Source organism: Schistocerca americana, chromosome 11, assembly GCF_021461395.2.
Source record: "Schistocerca americana isolate TAMUIC-IGC-003095 chromosome 11, iqSchAmer2.1, whole genome shotgun sequence".
Classification (NCBI taxonomy): Eukaryota; Metazoa; Arthropoda; class Insecta; order Orthoptera; family Acrididae; genus Schistocerca; species Schistocerca americana.
In genome coordinates this window covers 113,646,267-113,673,398 of record NC_060129.1, presented here as the reverse complement: position 1 = coordinate 113,673,398, position 27,132 = coordinate 113,646,267, and the positions used below count along the sequence as shown (strand labels likewise).

The 27,132-nt window shown below is 45.6% G+C and overlaps 1 protein-coding gene across 1 annotated transcript in view; it reads right to left on the bottom strand.

Moving 5' to 3' along the window:
- Window positions 1–27,132, bottom strand: part of LOC124553621 (growth factor receptor-bound protein 14-like) — a 1,033,185-nt gene that overhangs the window by 604,249 nt on the left and 401,804 nt on the right. The window contains exon 3 of the mRNA XM_047127476.1: window positions 11,136–11,320. Coding sequence (XP_046983432.1) covers window positions 11,136–11,320 — 185 coding nt within the window. The remainder of the gene's footprint in view (window positions 1–11,135; window positions 11,321–27,132) is intronic.

Below are 27,132 nucleotides of genomic sequence, written 5' to 3'. Positions count from 1 at the left end.
GTCCTGTAATCTCCTCCATGTACTGTGGCTAAGAGATTTTAAAATACGTAGAGCCTTAATGGGGGTGGGGGGGGGGGGGGAGCACATTAGGAAGTTTAAAAAAATCCGATTTTTGGTGCATCAATCGTTAGCTTAATTATCCAAGAACACGCTGTCAAAATTTCAAAGCGAAATTCGCACTCGTTTAGATTTTATGAGCATAAAACCGAGTGCAGATTCTTCAAAAATAAATGTTGAAATGTGTGTGAAATCTTATGGGACTTAACTGCTAAGGTCATCAGTCCCTAAGCTTACACACTACTTGACCTAAATTATCCCAAGGACAAACACACACACCCGTGCCCGAGGGAGGACTCGAACCTCCGCTGGGACCAGCCGCACAGTCCATGACTGCAGCCCCCTAGACCGCTCGGCTAATCCTGTGCGGCAGATTCTTCCAAATGGAGATTTATCAAGGGATGTATAACTGGAGAGATGTTTAGCTAGTCACACACAAAATGCGAACGAAAGTTTTACTTGCACTATTTGGCGATTAGCTGCTAAACATTTGCACTCTGGACTTTAGTCGTTAAATTGGCATCGTATTTAGCAGCGGGCTTATTCAATGAAGGAAATTCATCCCTTCTGCCAGTCATGAAGGATGCAGGAATTGTAAGTAGGCACGCAAAACCTTCAGTCACGTCGAACAAATGCATAACCAGCGTGTGAGTCGGCAGAATCGACGTAGCTCATTGGAATCGAAGGAAGGTCAGAAAGCTCGGAAAGCGCTGCTGCAAGCGCAAAACGATGAGGAGGAAGAAGGAATCGCAGATTAATCGGTAAGCAATTTACATTATTGTCAACTTCTTTGAATTTCTAGTTTCCGAGAACTTATTTTTCAAACGCGTTTATCTGGACATTACTTTTTTCACATTTGCGTACTGTCTGACTCAAAAATTATAGAACCGGTCATTATGATTCTGTATAAAATTACGAATTATATGAACCAACTTGTGAGATGTATCTGGATTTTAAGGGTATTTTTCTTTGCATAATTAGAGAAAAAAATTGTGAAAATCGAAGTAAAGTGTTCCAAGGCCTGCAAAATTTTTAATTTTCAGTATTTTCACCTGCATTGATCTTCATGTTGTTAGAAAATAAATTCTTAATGTAAAATCAAAACCTTTTCGATTTCAGATGAAAATCGGAATGGCTACAGTGCTCGCAATTGGAGAACTATACTCACAACCTTCAGCGGACATCACAGCGTAACTCTGTTACTTTTGGCTGAAATTACTAAAAAAACTGTTCAAAATATGATTGAAATGTTGTCAACATTTGATTAAATACTAATTAATTCTTCCCACCCCAAAAAAATCGCAAAAAATCAGTGTCAAACAGCCTTCCAATGTGGTTTCCCCCCTGAAGGGACTGTTTTTTCAGGTCCTTAAAGTGTGCCAACCGTGTAAGCTTACAGTCAAATATGAGGCCCAGAAATCTCAGAGTGCCTATAAAATTAAGAAGTGTCCCTCATCCTCAACTCAGGAGAGTTTAAAAATGAAACGAGTGCGGTTAAGGTGCGTTTTGGCCTTTCCGTATTTTTGTCCACCCCCACTAACTTCCGATGCATATCGGCATTATCGGACTGCTATTGTTCTTTCAGGGCTAAATTTACGGGAAAAATCACTAGACAGAATCATTAGCTACGGATTTGAATTGACACGGGGAAAAGCGAGCTTAGTAGAAGACAGGCACCAGTCACAGGACGAACGAGAGCTATAGTACGTTCACCATAAGGATAAACCTGATGTAAACAAACACAAACGCGATGATTGCTCAGAAGCCGTTGCACACATACTCAGGCATTGTTTGTTACGCTCTCGGAAGTAGGTCCTACGTATGTATTAGACGTATTATTACTAAGTTACGTTAAATGAAGCTTTATGGTTCAAATGGCTCTGACAAGGGAACCTCCCCATCGCACACCCCTCAGATTTAGTTATAAGTTGCCACAGTGGATAGGCCTTGTAAAACTGAACACAGATCAACCGAGAAAACAGGAAGAAGTTGTGTGGAACTATGAAAAAATAAGCAAAATATACAAACTGAGTAGTCCATGCGTAATATAAGCAACAACGAGGAATCAGAATGTTCAGGAGTGCTGTGGTCCTGTGTTTAGCGTGAGTCGCTGCGAAGTGAGAGGTCCTTGGTTCAAGTCTCCCTTTGGCCGAAAATTTTAACTTTTTTTTCAGTTTATGTGACAAACGCTTATGTTTTCATCACTTTTTTGGGAGTGATTATCACACCCACAAGAAAACCTAAATCGGGCAAGGTAGAAGAAACTTTTTACCTTTTCGCCAAGTGTACAAGTTAGGTGGATTGACAACATATTCCTGTCATGTGACGCACATGCCGTCACCAGTGTTGTATAGAACATATCAGACGTGTTTTCCTGTGGAGGAATTGCGATCAAATGTTTTCTGTTCCCATTGGAAAGGCATGTCCTTTCGTCTACTAATCGCACAGTTTTGCGATGCGGTCGCAAAACACAGACACTAAACTTATTACAGTGAACAGAGACGTCAATGAACGAAGGGACAGATCATAACTTTGCAAAAATAAAGAAAACCTTTCACCCGAGGGAAGAATTGAACCAAGGACCTTTCATTCCGCAGCTGCTCACGCTAACCACGGGACCAAGGCGTTCCTGAGCTCATGTTCTCCTTGATGTTGCCTATCTTGCACATAGACTACTCAGTTTGTATATTTTGCTTATTTTTTCATAGTTCGACACAACTTCTTCCTGTTTCCTCGATTGATCTGTGTTTAGTTTTTCAAGGCCTATCCACTGTGCCAACTTATAACTAAATCTGAGGGGGGTGCGATGGGGAGGTTCCCTTGTGAGCACTATGGGACTTAACTTCTGAGGTCATCTGTCCCCTAGAACTTAGAACTACTTAAACCTAACTAACCTAAGGACATCACACAGATCCATGCGCGAGGCAGGATTCCAACCTGTGACCGTAGCGGTCGCGCGGTTCCGGACTGTAGCGCCTAGAACCGCTCGGCCACTACGGCCGGCGAAGCTTTATGATATTCCTATCTGTTAACAGCCATCGCCGTCTTACTTAATCACGCTTCAGCAAAGCAGATTTTATTTCAAAAATCGTGTACATTCACAGTCTCTCCATTGTTGTGCTCTGATTGTCGCGCTGTTAATACGCAGTAAGAAAATGGCGGACGCTGCTTTCAATTCCGTAGTGAAATGCCCGAGTGGGACACGGTTAGAAAGTGCCGAGAAATAGGCCTTGATGTTTGTCTTACATTGACGGAGATAATCGGCTTTGACATTTTCCCGTATATATTGTTTATATAAACACTAAACACATATTGAACGCGTAGCGCAGTCGGTAGCATAATGGAATTTAAACGAATTGCGGTTCTTCGTGCGCTGGTTCAAACCTGCTAAGTATCATTTTTCTTTTATATGACGATGGTCCGAAAGAACAGACACCATCTTCATATATACATAGTTACAGCTCACCGGCCATTTGACCATCTTCTTCTGTGCGGTTGCACAAAGAGTGCCCGAACTCTTACGTGGATCGGCAGTAAAGCCGCGAGTAATGAGTATGATAGTCAGGGGCGCTATGAATATAGTGCAGGACAATAAGTTGGGAATGTGGGTCTCACGGGAGGTGTGCCAGAGATACACTCCTGGAAATGGAAAAAAGAACACATTGACCCCGGTGTGTCAGACCCACCATACTTGCTCCGGACACTGCGAGAGGGCTGTACAAGCAATGATCACACGCACGGCACAGCGGACACACCAGGAACCGCGGTGTTGGCCGTCGAATGGCGCTAGCTGCGCAGCATTTGTGCACCGCCGCCGTCAGTGTCAGCCAGTTTGCCGTGGCATACGGAGCTCCATCGCAGTCTTTAACACTGGTAGCATGCCGCGGCAGCGTGGACGTGAACCGTATGTGCAGTTGACGGACTTTGAGCGAGGGCGTATAGTGGGCATGCGGGAGGCCGGGTGGACGTACCGCCGAATTGCTCAACACGTGGGGCGTGAGGTCTCCACAGTACATCGATGTTGTCGCCAGTGGTCGGCGGAAGGTGCACGTGCCCGTCGACCTGGGACAGGACCGCAGCGACGCACGGATGCACGCCAAGACCGTAGGATCCTACGCAGTGCCGTAGGGGACCGCACCGCCACTTCCCAGCAAATTAGGGACACTGTTGCTCCTGGGGTATCGGCGAGGACCATTCGCAACCGTCTCCATGAAGCTGGGCTACGGTCCCGCACACCGTTAGGCCGTCTTCCGCTCACGCCCCAATATCGTGCAGCCCGCCTCCAGTGGTGTCGCGACAGGCGTGAATGGAGGGACGAATGGAGACGTGTCGTCTTCAGCGATGAGAGTCGCTTCTGCCTTGGTGCCAATGATGGTCGTATGCGTGTTTGGCGCCGTGCAGGTGAGCGCCACAATCAGGACTGCATACGACCGAGGCACACAGGGCCAACACCCGGCATCATGGTGTGGGGAGCGATCTCCTACACTGGCCGTACACCACTGGTGATCGTCGAGGGGACACTGAATAGTGCACGGTACATCCAAACCGTCATCGAACCCATCGTTCTACCATTCCTAGACCGGCAAGGGAACTTGCTGTTCCAACAGGACAATGCACGTCCGCATGTATCCCGTGCCACCCAACGTGCTCTAGAAGGTGTAAGTCAACTACCGTGGCCAGAAAGATCTCCGGATCTGTCCCCCATTGAGCATGTTTGGGACTGGATGAAGCGTCGTCTCACGCGGTCTGCACGTCCAGCACGAACGCTGGTCCAACTGAGGCGCCAGGTGGAAATGGCATGGCAAGCCGTTCCACAGGACTACATCCAGCATCTCTACGATCGTCTCCATGGGAGAATAGCAGCCTGCATTGCTGCGAAAGGTGGATATACACTGTACTAGTGCCGACATTGTGCATGCTCTGTTGCCTGTGTCTATGTGCCTGTGGTTCTGTCAGTGTGATCATGTGATGTATCTGACCCCAGGAATGCGTCAATAAAGTTTCCCCTTCCTGGGACAATGAATTCACGGTGTTCTTATTTCAATCTCCAGGAGTGTAAGTCCCTGCAGTCGCTAGCCGACACTGTAGCCCAGCGTGTTCGGTTAGAGAGCCGGTTGGCCTCAGAAATAAAAAACTTAGTGGAAGGATCAACAAAGGAACTTCAACGGATGTCATGTAACGTCCGCAGCTACCAAACCCAACGAACAAAAACGCACAACAAAGATGGATAGAGCGTCTGCCATGTAAGCAGCAGATCCCGGGTTCGAGTCCTGGTCGGGGCACACATTTTCAACTGTCCCCGTTGACTTATATCAACGCCTGTATGCAGCTAGGGGTATTCATTTCATTGTAATTTCAACATTATTTTCTCGTTCAGTTTGAAATACCTACATCTCGTAATTATAAAACTCATCACCATTTTTTCATGAATAATGCACGTCTTCTTGTTTCTAATTACATATTGGACGCGAAATTCCTGTTTCCATTTCAAATATAAATTCTTAATTATTGATGTTTTATGAAAGACTTGTTCATGAAATATATAGCAATTTAATTTTTTAACGCAAAAATGATGAACCAAATATTCTTTGTTTGCACGAAGTCCATTGTTTTATACCACAGAGGTAGATAAGTATCGTAGTAACACGTAAAACAATCATTTTCTCAGCATCGACCACATCATATAAATACTGCATTTTTACATTTGCTGCTGTACCATTACAATATGATCTGGAGCCAAGTTGCGGGATTTTTCCCGAGAAGTAACGAGACTATTAAGCCGCCAGAAGTACTGGAACTAACGCACTAGCTTTTCCACACGTCACTGCCGAACGCTGGCGGGATATACAACAGCTCGTCACTAAAGAAGAAGAGAAAATGCTGCGCCTGGTTGGCTTTGTGGATTCTGTTGTTGATAGCTTGGCTATCAACATAGCAGGTGAAACTTCCTGAACTGAAATGTATTTCTCGGAATCGGATAAGGGAGCTAAGAGATTACCAGACGACTGATATAATACCTTCATTGGCTTTAACATTCAACTATACGGTGCAATCCTTTAATAGTCTCTTACGTTAAACACAGCGAATGCAGAAAAATTACCCTGTGGTTAAGTCAGGAATCTTCATCATTCGTGTTTTTAATTACAATAGCACGTTAGCTAAAAACGACAACGTGTTGCGGTTTTCGTCTAGTCGTCTAAGAAGCGTATTGTGGGAGATTTGCAGTGTATTATTTCATTCTGCTTAAAAATTAAACGACATTCGGAGCCTGTGTTGCTCATCTGGTCGTCTCTTTCTACTGCAGCTGGCCACGCCACTGCAGGCTAGCTGTACCAGCTGACCGGCCACTGCTGTCCGAGTCAAATGCGCCGCTAAGGCTGTTGTCCCGCCTTATTGTCGAGAAGTCGATGTGCGCGTAACGCACAGCACGAAACTTTTCTTTGTTATCGTAGTTGACAGTACTCGAGACAGCTTGGCTGCAATCCCACGTGAAACTGAAATCCCATGAGGTTCCAGCAAACGCGGAAGAATACATACTGCAATGTTTAAGTCAGGCTTATTCTTATCACGAACGGATTATACACAGCACGGCAGACCTCTACGAGGCTCTTTCGATAACAACAGAGACAAATTGGTCTGGGGAAAATACTGTTAGTAGGGCAAGTTTGGTACTTTTATGGCTTTAAGTTGGCATCGCTGGGATGGTACCTGATCAGGTCATGTATCAACATTGTTTTGTTTCTAAACTCAAAAATTCATTTCAAGATGGCGAGTCCGCTTGAAACGTCCACATTAGTTGAACAACGTTCTGTTATTCGTTTTTTACTTGCTGAACGCGAGAAACCAGTGAATATGTACTGCATAATCTTTACAGTTTATGGTGAAGGTTGTATGAATCGTGCAAATATTTACAAGTGGATAGAGCCGTTCAAAAATGCTCGCGACTCAGTGGCTGACCAACACCGTTCTGGCCGACCAGTTGCAGTTTCAACTCGCTCACTTGATAGCCGACCGCAGACCGCCGTGTGGCTGTGGAAATGATGGTTGATAATGTTCAAGTTAGTACGAGGGCAGTTCAATAAGTAATGCAACACATTTTTTTCTCGGCCAATTTTGGTTCAAAAAACCGGAAATTTCTTGTGGAATATTTTCAAACATTCCCGCTTCGTCTCGTATAGTTTCATTGGCTTCCGACAGGTGGCAGCGCTGTACGGAACTGTTAAAATGGCGTCTGTAACGGATGTGCGTGCAAACAACGGGCAGTGATCGAATTTCTTTTGGCGGAAAACCAGGGCATCTCAGATATTCATAGGCGCTTGCAGAATGTCTACGGTGATCTGGCAGTGGACAAAAGCACGGTGAGTCGTTGGGCAAAGCGTGTGTCATCATCGCCGCAAGGTCAAGCGAGACTGTCTGATCTCCCGCGTGCGGGCCGGCCGTGCACAGCTGTGACTCCTGCAATGGCGGAGCGTGCGAACACACTCGTTCGAGATGATCGACGGATCACCATCAAACAACTCAGTGCTCAACTTGACATCTCTGTTGGTAGTGCTGTCACAATTGTTCACCAGTTGGGATATTCAAAGGTTTGTTCCCGCTGGGTCCCTCGTTGTCTAACCGAACACCATAAAGAGCAAAGGAGAACCATCTGTGCGGAATTGCTTGCTCGTCATGTGGCTGAGGGTGACAATTTCTTGTCAAAGATTGTTACAGGCGATGAAACATGGGTGTATCACTTTGAACCTGAAAGAAAACGGCAATCAATGGAGTGGCGCCACACCCACTCCTCTACCGAGAAAAAGTTTAAAGCCATACCCTCAGCCGGTATAGTCACGGTTACAGTCTTCTGGGATGCTGAAGGGGTTATTCTGTTCGATGTCCTTCCCCATGGTCAAACGATCAACTCTGAAGTGTATTGTGCTACTCTTCAGAAATTGAAGAAACGACTTCAGCGTGTTCGTAGGCACAAAAATCTGAACGAACTTCTTCTTCGTGACAACGCAAGACCTCACACAAGTCTGCGCACCCGAGAGGAGCTCACAAAACTTCAGTGGACTGTTCTTCCTCATGCACCCTGCAGCCCCGATCTCGCACCGTCGGATTTCCACATGTGTGGCCCAATGAAGGACGCAATCCGTGGGAGGCACTACGCGGATGATGAAGAAGTTATTGATGCAGTACGACGTTGGCTCCGACATCGACCAGTGAAATGGTACCGTGCAGGCATACAGGCCCTCATTTCTAGGTGGCGTAAGGCCGTAGCATTGAATGGAGATTACGTTGAAAAATAGTGCTGTGTAGCTAAAAGATTCGGGAATAACCTGGTGTATTTCAATGCTGAATAAAACAACCCCTCTTTCAGAAAAAAAATGTGTTGCATTACTTATTGAACTGCCCTCGTACTACTGGTACAGTTCATAACACTATCTGTAACAAGCTGAAGTACGCAAAACATGTGCAAGGTGGTTCCAGAAGGAGTAGACGCGGCTACACAAGGACACAAGGTTGAGAGTGTGCATAGAGCTAGAGGAACGATATGAAAGAGAAGGGGAGCACTTCGTCAACAAAGTTTTAACTTCTGACAAAACTTGGGTTCACTACTGGGCATTAAAATTGCTACACCAAGAAAATGCAGACGATAAACGGGTATTCGATGGACAAATATACTATACTAGAACTGACATGTGATTACATTTTCACGCACTTTGGGTGTACAGATCCTGAGAAATCAGTAACCAGAACAACCACCTCTGGCCGTAATAACGGCCTTGAAACGGCTGGGCATTGAGTCAAACAGAGCTTGGATGGCGTGTACAGGTACAGCTGTCCATGCAGCTTCAACACGATACCACAGTTCATCAAGAGTAGTGACTGGCGTATTGTGACGATGCAGTTGCTTGGCCACCATTGACCACATGTCTTCAATTAGTGAGAGATCTGGAGAATGTGCTGCCCAGGGCAGCAGTCGAACATTTTCTGTACCCAGAAAGGCCCGTACAGGACCTGCAACATGCGGACGTGCATTATCCTGCTGAAATGTAGGGTTTTACAGGGATAGAATGAAGGGTAGAGCCACGGGTTGTAACACATCTGAAATGCAACGCCCACTGTTCAGAGTGCCGTCAATGCGAACAAGAGGTGACCGAGACGTGTAATCAATGGCACCCCATACCATCACGCCGGGTGATACGCCAGTATGGCGATGACGAATACACGCTTCCGATGTGCGTTCACCGCGATGTCGCCAAACACGGATGCGACCATCGTGATGCTGTAAACAGAACCTGGATTCATCCGAAAAAATGACGTTTTGCCATTCGTGCACCCAGGTTCGTCGTCGAGTACACCACCGCAGGCGCTCCTGTCTGTGATGCAGCGTCAAGGGTAACCGCAGCCACGGTCTCCGAGCTGATAGTCCGTGCTGCTGCAAACGTCGTCGAACTGTTCGTGCAGATGGTATGTTGTCTTGCAAACATCCCCACCTGTTGGCTCAGGAATCGGGACGTGGCTGCACGATCCTTTACAGCCGTGCGGATAAGATGCCTGTCACCTCGACTGCTAGTGATACGAGGCCGTTGGGATCCAGCACGGCGTTCCGTATTACCCTCCTGAACCCACCGATAACATATTCTGCTAACAGTCATTGGATCTCGACCAACGCGAGCAGCAATGTCGCGATACGATAAACCGCAGTCGCGGTAGGCTACAATCCGACCTTTATCCAAGTCGGAAACGTGATGGTACGCATTTCCCCTCCTTACACGAGGCATCACAACAACGTTTCACCAGGCAACGCCGGGCGACTGCTGTTTGTGTATGAGAAATCGGTTGGAAAGTTTCCTGTTGCCAGTACGTTGTAGGTGTCGCCACCGGCGTCAACCTTGAGTGAATGCTCTGAGAAGCTAATCATTTGCATATCACAGCATCTTCTTCCTGTCGGTTAAATTTCGCGTCTGTAGCACGTCATCTTCGTGGTGTAACAATTTTAATGGCCAGTAGTGTATGAGCCAGAAACAAAAAGACAAAGCATGGCCGGCCGGAGTGGTCGAGCGGTTCTAGCCGCTACAGTCTGGAACCGCGCGGCCGCTACGGTCGCAGGTTCGAATCCTGCCTCGGGCATGGATGTGTGTGATGTCCTTAGGTTAGTTAGGTTTAAGTAGTTCTAAGTTCTAGGGGACTGATGACTACAGCAGTTAAGTCACATAGTGCTCAGAGCCATTTTTGAACAAAGCATGGAGGGGAAGCACACCAACTCATGTATCAAGGAAAAATCAGAACGCAAGCAGCAGCAGGAAAAGTCATGTTGACGGTCTTTTGGGATTATTTCGAAGAGCGGCGTACAGTGAACAGCCAATACTAATCGGATTTGCTTTTAAACAAGGTGATGCCAGCCTCGAGAGTGAGACGTCGTGGATCTCAGAGGAGAGGTGTGATTCTCCAGCAACACAACGCACGCCCTCATATTGCTCAACTAACCCGTGAAACAATCGACAAAATGGGCTGGGAAGTGCTGCCTCATCCCCGTTACAGTCCTGATTCAGCACCTAGATTTTTTCCATTTGTTTGATGCACTAAAGGAGGCATTACGTGTGAAGACGTTCCAATTATGCCGATACTAAATCAATTGCTAAATCCAAAATCACTTGATAATTAAATCAAATTACTGCAAAATAGAACATTTAGTTTAACAAAACTTACATATAATACAAAGAAAAAGTGAATAAATAAGCAAGAATAAAACTTTTAGAAACAAAATAAGAAATTTAAAAATTTATAAAAATAAGAAAAAATAAAAGATTCAAATATTTAAAAAAAAAACGAAAAAAACGCAAAAAATGACAAAAAAAAGAAAACGCACCATGACAACGAGACTGGGGGAGTTGATCAAACATGAAGATCAAGAGTTCTTTGCAGTCGGAATAAAAGAGCCCGTTGCAACAAGTGGATAAATGTTCAAGGGTATTATGTTGAAAAGTGGAAAAGTATTGTTTTGTAAAGGTAAACGTTTTTTTCTCCAGACCAGTTTGTCTCTTTAATCATTGAATGAGAGCCAGCGACTGCAGCGCCGGCGCACCTACCTCCTTCTCGCTGTGCCCGCAGTCTGCCTTCTCGTAGTGAAGGTCGCCACAGCTGGAGGCGGGGGAGGCGCCGCCCCTGAGCCGCGTGTAGCCGCCCCCCGTGGGGGCGGAATGCACCGCCCCCAGCGGCGGCGAGCCCGCCTCTAGGCAGCCACACGCCGGCATGCGGTCGTAGCCACCGGAATCTGCAACACACGTCAGCAGCGGCTCGCCTCAGTCACCACTCGTCTACACCACACAGCAAAAAGAACGGCATACTGTTTTTAACATGACCGTCAATCAGCGACTGTTGTATAATACAAAATTTTGAAAAACACAGCCCTCAGTCCCGACACAATTAATTTGTGACCTAGGTTTTGCTGTCACAAGGGACACCTTCGTCGGACAAAATTAAAACTAGATGTTACAGCATAACGTACCAAAAAATACGAAAGCTGCGGTCATACCTGACAGCGTCAGAATTAAATTAAGATGCAACAGAGATGCAAGCCACTAAGGGCTGCCATGTGTCCTCTGCTACAGTCAACACGAAACTGAAACATCATGTGACTTATGCGCCACGGAAACTTCAAGACAATGCCGCTAATTGGTAAAACAAGCTATTTTGTAAACATCTCTCGTAACTGCAGAGAGGGAAATGAACAAGCACCTGAACGGTGTACATAAAGTAATTACAATAACGGGATACTGCATGATATACAGGGTGTTACAAAAAGGTACGGCCAAACTTTCAGGAAACATTCCTCACACACAAAGAAAGAAAATATGTTATGTGGACATGTGTCCGGAAACGCTTACTTTCCATGTTGGAGCTCATTTTATTACTTCTCTACAAATCACATTAATCATGGAATGCAAACACACAGCAACAGAACGTACCAGCGTGACTTAAAACACTTTGTTACAGGAAATGTTCAAAATGTTCTCTGTTAGCGAGGATACACACATCCACCCTCCGTCGCATGGAATCCCTGATGCGCTGAAGCAACCATGGAGAATGGCGTATTGTATCACAGCCGTCCACAATACGAGCACGAAGAGTCTCTACATTTGGTACCGGGGTTGCGCAGACAAAGAGCTTTCAAATGCCCCCATAAATGAAAGTCAAGAGGATTGAGGTCAGGAGAGCGTGGAGGCCATGGAATTGGTCCGCCTCTGCCAATCCGTCGGTCACCGAATCTGTTGTTGAGAAGCGTACGAACAGCTCGACTGAAATGTGCAGGATCTCCATCGTGCATGAACCACATGTTGTGTCGTACTTGAAAAGGCACATGTTCTAGCAGCACAGGTAGAGTATCCCGTATGAAATCATGATAACGTGCTCCATTGAGCGTAGGTGGAAGAACATGGGGCCCAATTGAGACATCACCAACAATGCCTGCCCAAACGTTCACAGAAAATCTGTGTTGATGACGTGATTGCACAACTGCGTACGGATTCTCGTCAGCCCACACATGTTGACTGTGAAAATTTACAATTTGATCACGTTGGAATGAAGCCTCATCCGTAAAGAAAACATTTGCACTGAAATGAGGATTGACACGTTGTCGGATGAACCATTCGCAGAAGTGTACCCGTGGAGGCCAATCAGCTGCTGATAGTGCCTGCACACGCTGTACACGGTACGGAAACAACTGGTTCTCCCGTAGCACTCTCCATACAGTGACGTGGTCAACGTTACCTTGTACAGCAGCAACTTCTCTGTCGCTGACAGTAGGGTTATTGTCAACTGCACGAAGAATCGCCTCGTCCATTGCAGGTGTCCTCGTCGTTCTAGGTCTTCCCCAGTCGCGATTCATAGGCTGGAATGTTCCGTGCTGCCTAAGACGCGGATCAATTGCTTCGAACGTCTTCCTGTCGGGACACCTTCGTTCTGGAAATCTGTCTCGATACAAACGTACCGCGCCACGGCTATTGCCCCGTGCTAATCCATACATCAAATGGGCATCTGCCAACTCCGCATTTGTAAACATTGCACTGACTGCAAAACCACGTTCGTGATGAACACTAACCTGTTGATGCTACATACTGATGTGTAGAGCAATGATTCGCATGTCAACACAAGCACCGAAGTCAACATTACCTTCCTTCAATTCGGCCAACTGGCGGTGAATAGAGGAAGTACAGTACATAGTGACGAAACTAAAATGAGCTCTAACATGGAAATTAAGCGTTTCCGGACACATGTCCGCATAACATCTTTTCTTTGTTTGTGTGTAAGGAATGTTTCCTGAAAGTTTGGCCGTACCTTTTTGTAACACCCTGTATAATACAACTAATGAATGGCTGGCTGTAGTATAAAAATTCAAGAATAAATGCATAAAGAAGACATATACGAAATAATCCATTAAATGACATTACTGCTTGCTATAATAGATACGTTATAAAAACCAAAAAAGTTTTTTTTTAATTTACGTATATGAGCCGTAAAAAGTAGAAAGGAAATGTATCTCTGAATCTGCAAGAAGTAGAGGTACATCAGTGTTAGATCTCGTCAAGCAGCGGCTTTATACCATTGAAATAACTTCTTCCGCGCAACTGCACCTGCTCGCTGAGAAAAAGTCCGTCATTCGAAAGTAAATGCTTGAAAATTTCCAGCTCCTCCAAAATATCAAGTTTACGCCATTTTTTTCCATATGCAAAATTTCCAGCTTCTCAACCCCTTTAGGAGGGTGATTAACAGGTGATCTGCAGAAGAAGAATTAGGGGCACACGAACCGGTTTTCACCCGAAAATGTTCTTTACAGCGAATTGAAAAGGCACGTCCTGTTTGACCAATATAACAGGCACCGAAAGTGTCACATGAAATCTTGTAGACAGCAGAATTCTGCAGAGGGCTAGTAGTTGACTTTAAATTATGGATGACATTTTTTTCTCAAGTTATTTGTAGAAAAGGCAATTTGTGTTTAATCCGAAGCAACCTTTCAATCTGGTATGACACTGGACCTAAAAATGGAACTGAGAAGAATTTTTTCTCCGATTCTTCTGGGACGCTAATGAAAGAACCAAATGTAGTACCTTTCTTACCAATCTTCTTTCTGAGGATATCATCTGCTGACCGAGTTTCGTAACCATTGTTGACCGCCACAGTTTTAATAAGATCAATCTCATTACTAAAGTTTTCTTTCGAGAGGGGAATGGAAAGCGCTCTGTGAATGGCTGAGAAAAAGAAAGCAGTTTTGTGAGAGGCTGGATGCGTAGAAGAAGCAGGAACGATTTGATCAGTTTGAGTCCCTTTACGGAAAATGTTGAAGGAAATTCTGTTTTCAATTAATGGCAACATAAGATCGAGGAAATTCAATTGACGATTTTCATTTTCTATTTCTTAATATTATCATGAAGATCATTAAACAGATTGAAAATGTGGTTGATCCCATCAGGAGGACCTTTGCAGACTACTAATACATCGTCAACGTATCTGCAGTACGACGAAATGCCCAGATCTGTAGCTGAAAACGCCGGCCGGTGTGGCCAAGCGGTTCTAGGCGCTTCAGTCTGGAACCGCGCGACCGTTACGGTCCCAGGTTCGAATCCTGCCTCGGGCATGACTGTGTGTGATGTCCTTAGGTTAGTTAGGTTTAAGTAGTTCTAAGTTCTAGGGGACTCATGACCACAGTTGTTAAGTCATATAGTGCTCAGAGCCATTTGAACCATTTTGTAGCTGAAAACAACGTAAAGAACTTCACCTCTAACGAATTGATAAAAATATCGGCAAGAATTCCGGCTAGCGGGTTCCCATGGCTAGGCCGTCGTTTTGTTCGAACAGTTGCCCATTGAACTGAAAGTAATTGTACTTGACTACAACGGTGATCAAATTCATGAAATCTGTAATTTCTTCATCACCGATATCTTTCTTAAACCTATGCAGATTTTCCTCCACAATCTTAAGGGTTTCTTGCAAGGGAATATTGGTGTAAAGGTTTTTTATGTCTAACGAAGACAATCTAGCAGCCTGGTCACAGTCTATATCCTCTACTTTGAGAACTACAGCAGCACTATTTAAGACAGAATAGCAATGAGTGAAGACGAAAGACTTTTTCAGCCGATCACGTAAAAATCTAGCAAGTTCATGATAAGCACTGTTCTGACTGTTCGAAATTGGACGAATGGGATGGCCAAGCTTATTTATCTTAAATTGCGCCCTTAGTTTGGGAGGTTTTGGATTCATATTAGTAAGTGACTTTATGTGAAGTGGCTTAAGCAAGAAATTGGCGTTGTTAACAGGTGATCTGATTTCTTTCTGGAGGGAGGAAGTAGGACTGACTTGCAGTTCAGAAATACCATTTTCTTCGAATAAAGACATGGTTTTCGAAATATATTCTTCATTACATGCAATTACGAGTGAAGAGCCCTTTCAGCTTTCGTTATAAGAGCATCATTATCTTTTAGTTTCTTAGTAATATTTCTAATCAAGGTCCTGTCATTACATGAGGCATTAGGGGAAGGAGCCTGACATTTACTAAAAATATTTGTTACATCATAAGCAATCCTAGTTTGCACAGCACTATCCCTTTTTATGCAATCTAAACCAGTTTTCAGGTCTACAACACGTCAGGAGAACACTAGCGAGGCATAGTGCTACACTGGAGGAAAAAAAAGTCGCAACACCATAAAAGGGACTGGTGCGCCATAAACCGCGTGCTTCTACATCTGAAAGATGACTTCTTTTCAAATTCCACACCAGTTGCGTAAGAGTGGCGCTAGCAGCACAACTATGATAAAGCTCTGTGTAAGGAAAGTATGACGATCCTTTTACCCAGCGTTTGCCGCCCGTCCGCAGTTCAGGATTGGCTAAAACCACGTCGCGTGATATTGGCAGCCCTTGTGGACCCAAACGTTATGTGTGAAGCATAGGAAGTGTTTCCAGAATGAGATTTTCACTCTGCAGCGGAGTGTGCGCTGATATGAAACTTCCTGGCAGATTAAAACTGTGAGCCCGACCGAGACTCGAACTCGGGACCTTTGCCTTTCGCGGGCAAGTGCTCTACCACCAGTTTTAATCTGCGAGGAAGTTTCATAGGAAGTGTTGTGTACCTTCGAAGTTTTTAAGTAGACTAATGCCTCAGTGCCGTGCGTTTGGCTGTTCGTTTCGAGGCGAAAAGGCAGAAAACTGCACACAATTCCTTCCGAAGGGAGAGATTGAACAGGAAGGAGAATACTGGTCGCAATGAGAAACGTTGCGGGAACTCGACTTAACCATTCACTTAATTTTATTCATTTCTGGCCTTTTGTCTTTGTCTCCGTTCTACATTTCTGTTACTTAGTTTCCATTCCATTCGAACAAATATATATATATATATATATATATATATATATATATATATACTCCTGGAAATGGAAAAAATAACACATTGACACCGGTGTGTCAGACCCACCATACTTGCTCCTGACACTGCGAGAGGGCTGTACAAGCAATGATCACACGCACGGCACAGCGGACACGCCAGCAACCGCAGTGTTGGCCGTCGAATGGCGCTAGCTGCGCAGCATTTGTGCACCGCCGCCGTCAGTGTCAGCCAGTTTGCCGTGGCATACGGAGCTCCATCGCAGTCTTTAACACTGGTAGCATGCCGCGACAGCGTGGACGTGAACCATATGTGCAGTTGACGGACTTTGAGCGAGGGCGTATAGTGGGCATGCGGGGGGCCGGGTGGACGTACCGCCTAATTGCTCAACACTTGGGGCGTGAGGTCTCCGCATGGTCGGCGGTAGGTGAACGTGCCCGTCGACCTGGGACCGGACCGCAGCGACGCACGGATGCACGCCAAGACCGTAGGATCCTACGCAGTGCCGTAGGGGACCGCACCGCCACTTCCCAGCAAATTAGGGACACTGTTGCTCCTGGGGTATAGGCGAGGACCATTCGCAACCGTCTCCATGAAGCTGGGCTACGGTCCCGCACACCGTTAGGCCGTCTTCCGCTCACACCCCAACATCGTGCAGCCCGCCTCCAGTGGTGTCGCGACAGGCGTGAATGGAGGGACGAATGGAGACGTGTCGTCTTCAGCGATGAGAGTCGCTTCTGCCTTGGTGCCAATGATGGTCGTATGCGTGTTTGGCGCCGTGCAGGTGAGCGCCACAATCAAGACTGCATACGACCGAGGCACACAGGGCCAACACCCGGCATCATGGTGTGGGGAGCGATCTCCTACACTGGCCGTACACCACTGGTGATCGTCGAGGGGACACTGAATAGTGCACGGTACATCCAAACCGTCATCGAACCCATCGTTCTACCATTCCTAGACCGGCAAGGGAACTTGCTGTTCCAACAGGACAATGCACGTCCGCATGTATCCCGTGCCACCCAACGTGCTCTAGAAGGTGTAAGTCAACTACCCTGGCCAGGATCTGTCCCCCATTGAGCATGTTTGGGACTGGATGAAGCGTCGTCTCATGCGGTCTGCACGTCCAGCACGAACGCTGGTCCAACTGAGGCGCCAGGTGGAAATGGCATGGCAAGCCGTTCCACAGGACTACATCCAGCATCTCTACGATCGTCTCCATGGGAGAATAGCAGCCTGCATTGCTGCGAAAGGTGGATATACACTGTACTAGTGCCGACATTGTGCATGCTCTGTTGCCTGTGTCTATGTGCCTGTGGTTCTGTCAGTGTGATCATGTGATGTATCTGACCCCAGGAATGTGTCAATAAAGTTTCCCCTTCCTGTGACAATGAATTCACGGTGTTCTTATTTCAATTTCCAGGAGTATATATATATATATATATATATATATATATATATATATATATATATATATATATATATGAGGGCGGTTCAGAAAGTAACCTCCGATTGGTCACAGTGCGGGTTGTGGGGGGAGTAGCGACGCCATCTGTGCGTTCACGCACTCAACAGGTCAGTCGGCATCAAGCCGTGGTCGAGTGAACGTCGTACCTGCGCTAGTTTAGTTTTTGTGGCAGTTTGAAATGTGTGCTGCAATAGAAAACCCCGCCAAATGTGAAGTGCGTGCTGTCATAAGGCTTTTTACAGCCAAAGGATATTCTGCAGTAGCTATTCATCGTGAGCTTTGTGCCGTGTACGGACCAAGAGTTATGAGTGAAGGAGTTGTCCGTGAATGGGTACGTTTATTTAAAAGTGGACGAGAAAACGTTCATGATGAAGAGAGGAGTGGTAGACCATCATTGGTGACTGACGAACTCGTTCAGACAGTTGATGCAAAAGTTCGTCAAAATCGACGTTTCTCAATGTCGGAGTTGTCTACTGGTTTTCCACAGATTTCTAAGACTCTCTTGTACGAGATAGTGACAGCAAGATTGGGTTACCGTAAGTTCTGTGCACGATGGGTGCCCAAAATTCTTACCGACCACCACAAAACTCAAAGAGCCCGCATCTCGTGGTCGTGCGGTAGCGTTCTCGCTTCCCACGCCCGGGTTCCCGGGTTCGATTCCCGGCGGGGTCAGGGATTTTCTCTGCCTCGTGATGGCTGGGTGTTGTGTGCTGTCCTTAGGTTAGTTAGGTTTAAGTAGTTCTAAGCTCTCGGGGACTTATGACCACAGCAGTTGAGTCCCATAGTGCTCAGAGCCATTTGAACCATTTGAAAACTCAAAGAATGGCCTCTGCATTAGACTTTCTGTCACGTTATGAGGACGAAGGAGAACCATCGTTAAACAGAATCGTGACCGGTGACGAAACCTGGATTAAGTACGTGAACCCTGAGACAAAAGAACAATCAAAGATGTGGGCACATTCAAATTCGCCTACCAAACCAAGAAAAGCCTCGCAAGATTTTTCTGCCAGAAAACTGATGGCAACGGTGTTTTGGGATGCCAAAGGGGTGTTGTTGGTTGAATTCATGGAACGTGGTACGACCATTAATCAAGACGTGTACTGTGAAACAATAAAAAAGTTACGACGGGCTATACAGAACAAACGCCGTGGTATGCTGACTTCCGGTATGGTTTTTTTGCACGATAACGCCCGTCCCCACTCTGCTCGCAGAACAACGGCCCTTCTTGAGTCCTTCAAGTGGGACGTTATCAACCATCCACCTTACAGCCCAGACCTGGCGCCAAGTGATTATCACCTCTTCATGCATTTGAAGAAATGGCTCGGGTCACAGCGGTTTGATGACGACGAAGAGTTCAAAGATGCGGTCACAGGCTGGCTCCAGGCTCAAGCGGGTGATTTTTATGCAGAAGGAATTTCAAAGCTTGTGAAGAGATACGATAAGTGCCTCAATCGCTATGGAGACTTTGTAGAAAAATAGTGCAAAGATGTAGTTGTAAGATGTATATATTAAAATATTTTTATTTAACTTGGTGTATTTTTTTCAATCAACCGGAAGTTACTTTCTGAACGGCCCTCGTATATATATATATATATATATATATATATATATATATATATATATATAGTAGGATGGTTTAATGGTAATTTAATTACAAGACAGAAGTCTTAGAGATAATTTAATGTTAATTTAATTAAAAGACAGAAATCTTAGAGATTGGCACATAAAACGAAAAATACTGCGTGCTACCTTACAACGTTATCATGACTGGTAAAAAATTTGACCTGACTGATAGTACAGTATGGTTAAAACTTATTTTTACGATGCTCACAATAATAAATTGTACCTTGTTCCACACAATATAATGTACAAAAAAATTGTTATCACACAAGGCAAATACCGAACTTACGACCTTTCTTTCAGTAAGTATTAACGCTACCGGGAGACTATTATAACTATTGAAACTTGGACGGTAATGTACATTATACCATTACAAATACAGTTGTTACTGTTTACTACAGCGCACTTTTGATCGTAGGCCAAGTTTTATTCGAACACATTTTAAAAATATTGTATTCTCTTCTACTTTCCTCATCATTCTCCTAATGTTCAAGAAATGGTTCAAATAGCTCTGAGCACAATGGGACTTAACTGCTGAGGTCATCAGTCCCCAAGAAGTTAGGACTACTTAAACCTACCTAACCTAAGGACATCACACACATCCATGCCCGAGGCAGGTATCGAACCTGCGATCGTACCGGTCGCGCGGTTCCAGACTGTAGCGCCTAGAACCGCTCGGCCACCCGGCCGGCTAAACGATGAATGATTACAACGCGCCACCGTGGAGATGAACAATCTGATACACTCGTGGTCTGTCAACTAGCGAAACTACCTGAAACTGGTTTATAAAAACCACCGAACCTACAGCGAATGCAAGATTTTCAGTATTTCCTAACTCTCTGCAAGCAGACTAATAGTCCTAAAGAAAAAAAAAACTAGTAGGACCATTTTTGCAGGAAATGTAACACAGTTTAATTTTTTAATGGGATACGACATCGCTAGAGGCCGTCGCATTCGAGTTATTCTAGAAAAAACGTACCAAAGTGGTCTTTAAGTGCTTTCCCACTTCTATAGTCACCCCCACCGGTTACGATTTTTAGCATGCTGTAATTTTTACGTCACAACTTTGCAAATTTTAACAGCTTAAAACTAACAATTGAATCGTTTCGTTTGTCTAGCGTCCTCAACACGAAACTACTGTGCTTCTGAAGCAATGTTATTGCAACGTTTAAACTGACAATGTTAAACGAAACAGCCGACCATGACGGTGGCGTGGATGACGACCACAAAATGAAGCATACGGGAACTAATTCGTGTGGTCACTAATTTTTGGCCTGCCGCTGTGGCCGAGCGGTTCTAGGCGCTTCAGTCCGGAACCGCGCGACTGCTAAGGTCGCAGGTTCCAATCCTGCCTCGAGCATGGATCTGTGCGATGTTCATAGGTTAGTTAGGTTTAAGTAGTTCTAAGTTCTATGGGACTAATGGCCTCAGCAGTTAAGTCCCATTGTGCTCAGAGCCATTTGAACCATTTTCAGTTCTAGGGGACTGATGACCTCAGAAGTTAAGTCCCATTGTGCTCAGAGCCATTTGAACCATTTTTGAAAAAAATTTTGTGCAGTGATGCGAGGAAGTGCCATGAAGAACATACACTACTGGCCACTAGAATTGCCACACCAAGAAGAAATGCAGATGATAAATGGGTATTCATTGGACAAATATATTATACTAGAAGTGACATCTTATTACATTTTCAAGCAATTTGGGTACATAGATCCTGACGATTCAGTACCCAGAACAACCACCTCTGGCCGTATTAATGGCCTTGATTCGCCTGGGCATTGAGTCAAACGGAGCTCAGATGGCGTGTACAGGTACAGCTGCCCATTCAGCTTCAACACCATACCACAGTTCATCAAGAGTAGTGACTGGCGTATTGTGACGAGCCAGTTGCTCAGCCACCATTGACCAGACGTTTTCAATTGGTGAGAGACCTGGAGAATGTGCTGGCGAGGGCAGCAGTCGAACATTTTCTGTATCCAGAGAGGCCCGTACAGGACCTGCAACCTGCGGTCGTGCATTATCCTGCTGAAATGTAGGGTCTCGCAGGGATAGAATGAAGGGTAGAGCCACGGGTCGTAACACGTCTGAAATGTAACGTCCACTGTTCAAAGTGCCGTCAATGTGAACAAGAGGTGACCGAGACGTGTAACCAATGGCACCCCATGCGATCACGCCAGGTGATACGCCAGTATGGCGATGACGAATACGCGCTTCCAATGTGAGTTCACCGCAATGTCGCCAAACACGGATGCGACCATTGTGATGCTGTAAACAGAACCTGGATTCGTCCGAAGAAATGACGTTTTGCAATTCGTGCACCCAGGTTTGTCATGGAGTACATCATTGCAGGCGCTCCTGTCTGTGATGCAGGAGCAAGGGTAACCGCAGCCACGGCCTCCGAGCTGATAGTCCATGCTGCTGCAAACGTCGTCGTACAGATGGTTGTTGTCTTGCAAACGTCCCCATCTGTTGACTCAGGGATCGAGACGTGGCTGCACGATCCGTTACAGCCATGCGGATAAGATGCCTGTCATCTCGACTGCTAGTGATACGAGGCCGTTGGGATCCAGCACGGCGTTCCATATTACCCTCCTGAACCCACCGATTCCATATTCTGCTAACAGTCATTGGATCTCGACCAACGCGAGCAGCAATGTCGCTTCGATAAACCGCAATCGCGATAGGCTACAATGCGACCTTTATCAAAGGCGGAAACGTGATGGTACGCATTTCTCCTCCTTACACGACGCATCACAACATCGCTCACCAGGCAACGCCGGTCAACTGCTGTTTGTGTATGAGAAATCGGTTGGAAACTTTCCTCATGTCAGCACGTTGTAGGTGTCGCCACCGGCGCCAACCCTGTGTGAATGCTCTGAAAAGCTAATCATTTGCATATCACAGCATCTTCTTTCTGTCGGTTAAATTTCGCGTCTGTAGCACGTCATCTTCGTGGTGTAGCAATTTTAACGGCCAGTAGAGTATTAAAAATCCTGACCAGTGTGGGTGATGAGTGTCGGAGTGGCGGTGTGTTTGAATGTCACTTCCTGACGTTTTTCTTGAATAACTCGGAAATCACGGCCTCTGGCGAAAACGTATCGCAGTACAAACTGCGGCTACATCAAATTTCCTACAAGACAAGGTCCTATTCATTTTTTAATCTAGAGCTAACTGTGCGAAGAGAGAGAGAGAGAAAGAGAGAGATCAGGAATGTAGTAACGTAGAGAGAGAGCGGAGGAAGAGAGAGGGGGGGAGAGAGGGGGAGGGAGGGAGGGGGAGGGAGACGGAGAGAGAGAGAGAGAGAGAGAGAGAGAGAGAGAGAGAGAGAGAGTGCAGGAACGTAGTGACGGAGAGAGGGAGAGGGAGGGAGAGAGAGAGAGGGAGAGAGAGAGAGAGAGAGAGAGAGAGAGAGCAGGAAGAGAGAGGGAGGGAGAGAGAGAGGGAGAGAGGGGGGGGGGGACTGGAAGTTGGAGAGAGAGAGAGGTTGAGAGGTGTCGTTTTCATATAGAGAGAGACAGAGAGAGAGCGAGTGACAAAGTTGGAAGATAGTGGCGGAGGGAGAGAGCGAGGAAACGAGAAAGTGGAGAGGAGGAAGAGAGATGGCGTAGTGAGGGGCGTAGAGAGAGGGATGGGAGAGAGAGAGAGAGAATGAAAGAGACGAGAGAGAGACAATAGCAAAACCCAAAGGAGCACCTTACCTGCTCTACGATCTCATTCGGTTTGCAAATCCAGAACGATATACCGTTTGTGTTGGCTGGGTAAGGCAAGAAGCAGCAGGTGGCGGCTGTGTAGATGGCGACCCTGCCAGGCACACAGGCAGCGGCAGTGGACTTGTGGGGGGACCTGCGTGCGACGCACCTGATGCGCTTCCTGTGCTGACGGCGGCTGCTGGCGCGTCAGCGAGAGAGCGTGGCTGCATTTGGTCTGGTCGTTGACACGAGCGCCCGTCTACCTCAGCACCGCACCTTCCCCAGCGGAAGTCTCCTCGTAACATTCAGCTGCTGGCGTGCTCAAAGACTGGGCATCCGTCGAGTCTACGTCCAATCACGTGACTATGGGGTTTGATTGCGTCGATCACAAAATACTACTGCAGAAATTGGACCATTATGGAATATGATTAGTCTCATAACTTAACAACAGGCAGTAAAAGAGCTTTCTGCACAGTAATGAGGTGGTGATTGATAGGGCTCACTAAACTGTTGAAGGGGAAGGGGGAGGGGGCTGCTGAAGGGTCAGTACTACGACCACTACTATTTCTTATACACGCTCCAGGACAAAAAAGAACCGACGCACGACACGAAGGAATTATCTGAATGGGATGAAATCGACAGATCAGGTGTACATGTTCAGACAAACAAATGAAGGAAGGTCAGCACTGGCCGTAATTTTGATGATTTTCGATCACATAATGACCATTTTCAGTGCTGGAAGTTAAACATTTCATATAGCGATCAGTGAATAAGAAACAAAAGACCACAAATGCACCTGAGTATAAACCAACTGTTGGTAAGAACATACCTTTAGCGTACAAATTAAGGCTCGTAGGCACTGGTGTCTAGTTGTTAACACAGGGTGTATACGTGGACAAGGAAAACAATTCCCGGATTTCCCGGTTAAAAATACACTTTCTCCCTGGTGGAAACATAGTTTTTCCCTATTAATTGACAGTATATTTTCTCTCGGAACTGTATAACTTATCAATCCTTTGAATGGTTATGGTTTTATACATGGGCGTAGAATTCCCCGGTGCTTTAGAAAACGAGACACCTTTTGGAAAGATGTTTGATGTGCAGTAACATGTACGCTGAACATTTTCATATTACGAAAGTATAAATTCGAATTCCACCAAACACCGGCATGTTACTTTCCGAAGCATTGAAATCGAGACTGCGTATTTGTAAGCCAGTCACAGCTCATGTCACGTGATCTCGCCAGCCGATGACAGCGGGTATTCAGAGCTTCGGACACGTGGTGTAGTCAGCCAATAGCAACATCACTGTTAAGTAGCGCGAACACACGAACAGGAAAAGTTAATGGTTTAAATTAATATATATAATGTTGCTAACAGAAAAACAAAGCTTTCGCATATAATATTGGTCTCTAAGGCCAATACGCTGCAAGACAAGCTAAGCTTTCGCATATAATGTTGGTCTTTTATGGACGTATTACATTTTAAGATATATCACACAAATATGCCAGTAAATTTTTTAATAACGACATAAAAGTGTAATCTTCTGGGCTATAAATTCTTCTACGTGGCTCGTCATCAAAGAGCTGATTTTTAAATGAGTCCCAGATTCCCAGTGAAGTAGGCATCGACCTGATATTTAAGTTTTCAATGTGGTTTCGGGATGTAAATTTCCTTGGGTACCAGTACTTTGTTATCTCATGTCTGGTTCTTTGTTATGGCATTACGCCATACGTGCCATAAGATGAAAACGTACACTAGAAATGCAGTGAACAGTTGAAACTAGCCAATAGTTTGAAATTAAACCCTTTGTTTCAAATATAATGACTGCCTCAGCGGAAAAGATTAATAAAAGAAAATTTCTTCAGCAAACCGATAAAAACAACTTCTTTGTTCTGCATGCCGGCCGAAGTGGCCGTGCGGTTAAAGGCGCTGCAGTCTGGAACCGCAAGACCGCTACGGTCGCAGGTTCGAATCCTGCCTCGGGCATGGATGTTTGTGATGTCCTTAGGTTAGTTAGGTTTAACTAGTTCTAAGTTCTAGGGGACTAATGACCTCGGCAGTTGAGTCCCATAGTGCTCAGAGCCATTTGAACCATTTTTTGTTCTGCATGGCAATTAATGCTTGACTGTCAGAAAGGTGGAAATAAAATAAAATCTGAAACTAATAACGTATTTAGCCTTCCGTAATTATGTGAATGTATTTTAATTCACATGATAGCTCCCGGCCAAAGAAATCAATTTTGTTTTCATTTGACGTGAGTGCAGTAGACAAAGAGGAAGCAGCAAAATCACTAAATGTAAACACGGATCACGTGGAGACTACCCGCTTCCCTATAATAACGCAGACTGCTCTGTGCATCAGACCGGTATCTACGATATTTCCTATAGTAGACAGTGGCGTCCCTCGAGCGTTTGAGAAAGGACGTCAAAAATTTTAAAAAAATCCAATTTTGAAAAATACGTTCATTTTGTAGTGAACATCTTTCTTAAGACTCTGATACATGAGACATACGCGTCAGAGGAATTGTAAGACATGTTATTTGATTTTAAGTGTGCCAAAGTACAGCGCCACGCCTCTTCACACAGCATTCTTCTATCGCACGTCACTGTATCTGTTTCGTTCTTTGTAGTTTTTTAGTTTGACGCTTATTTCGTGAGATATTTGGCCCAGTCACAATTAATGGACCACCCTATATATGAATGATAGGGTTTCTAATATGACAGGTGACCACAAAATATTTATGTTTGCTGATGACACTATCTTCATAGTCAAGGATTTTTAATACAACATTGGGAATGTATGAAGTAGTTAAGTTTAACTCTCATAAGTTCGTGGCTTGTAGAGGAGAAATTCATGCTAAATCGCAGTAAGTCCTAGTTTTTAGAGAGTCTAATGCACAGTTAAACTAGAACTGACGTTTTTATTACACCGAATTGACATATGATTGATGCTTCTGAATAACTGAAATTCGTGGGTGTTCAGGTAGATAGTACGATGTAATGGGAAGCTCACGTTCAAGATCTTGTTCAACAGCTGAGTGCTGCTGTATTTACCATTAGAAGTGGTAGTTCAACATGATAATGTCCGCCCCGATAGCTGAATGGTCAGCTTGACAAGACTGCCGTCCTAAGAGGGCCGGGTTCGATTCCCGGCTGGGTCGTAGATTTTCCCCACTCAGGGACTGGGTGTTGTGTTGTCTTCATCATCATTTGATCCCCATCCGGCGCGCAGGTCGCCCAATGTGGCGTCGGATGTAGTAAGACCTGCACCAAGGCGGCCGGACCTGCCCCGTAAGGGGCCTCCCGGCCAATGACGCCAAACGCTCATTTCACAACATGATAATTACTGTACTTCGTTTGTTGTTACTGTTTCCTCGGAAGTCGTTGGATAGGCAACCTACAGCTAGGACAGTGCACGCGAACCACGAACCCCGTCAGTCAATTGCTGAACAGCCGAAGAAACTGGTTCAAATGGTTCATATGGCTCTGAGCACTATGCGACTTAACTTCTGAGGTCATCAGTCGCCTAGAACATAGAACTAGTTAAACCTAACTAACCGAAGGACATCACACACATCCATGCCCGAGGCAGGATTTGAACCTGCGACCGGAGCGGTCGCTCGGGGCCAGACTGTAGCGCCTAGAACCGCACGGCCACTCCGGCCGGCTAAGAAACTGGTACATCTGCCTATGTTGTGTAGGGTCCCCACGAGCACGCAGAAGTGCCGCAACACGACGTAGCATGGACTCGACTAATGTCTGAAGTAGTGCTGGAGGGAACTGACACCATGAATCCTGCACGGCTGTCCATAAATCCATAATAGCACGACGGCGTGGAGATCTCTTCTGAACAGCACATTGCAAGGCATCGCCGATATGCTCAATTATGTTCAGGTCTGGGGAGTTTGGTGGTCAGCGGAAGTGTTTAAACTGA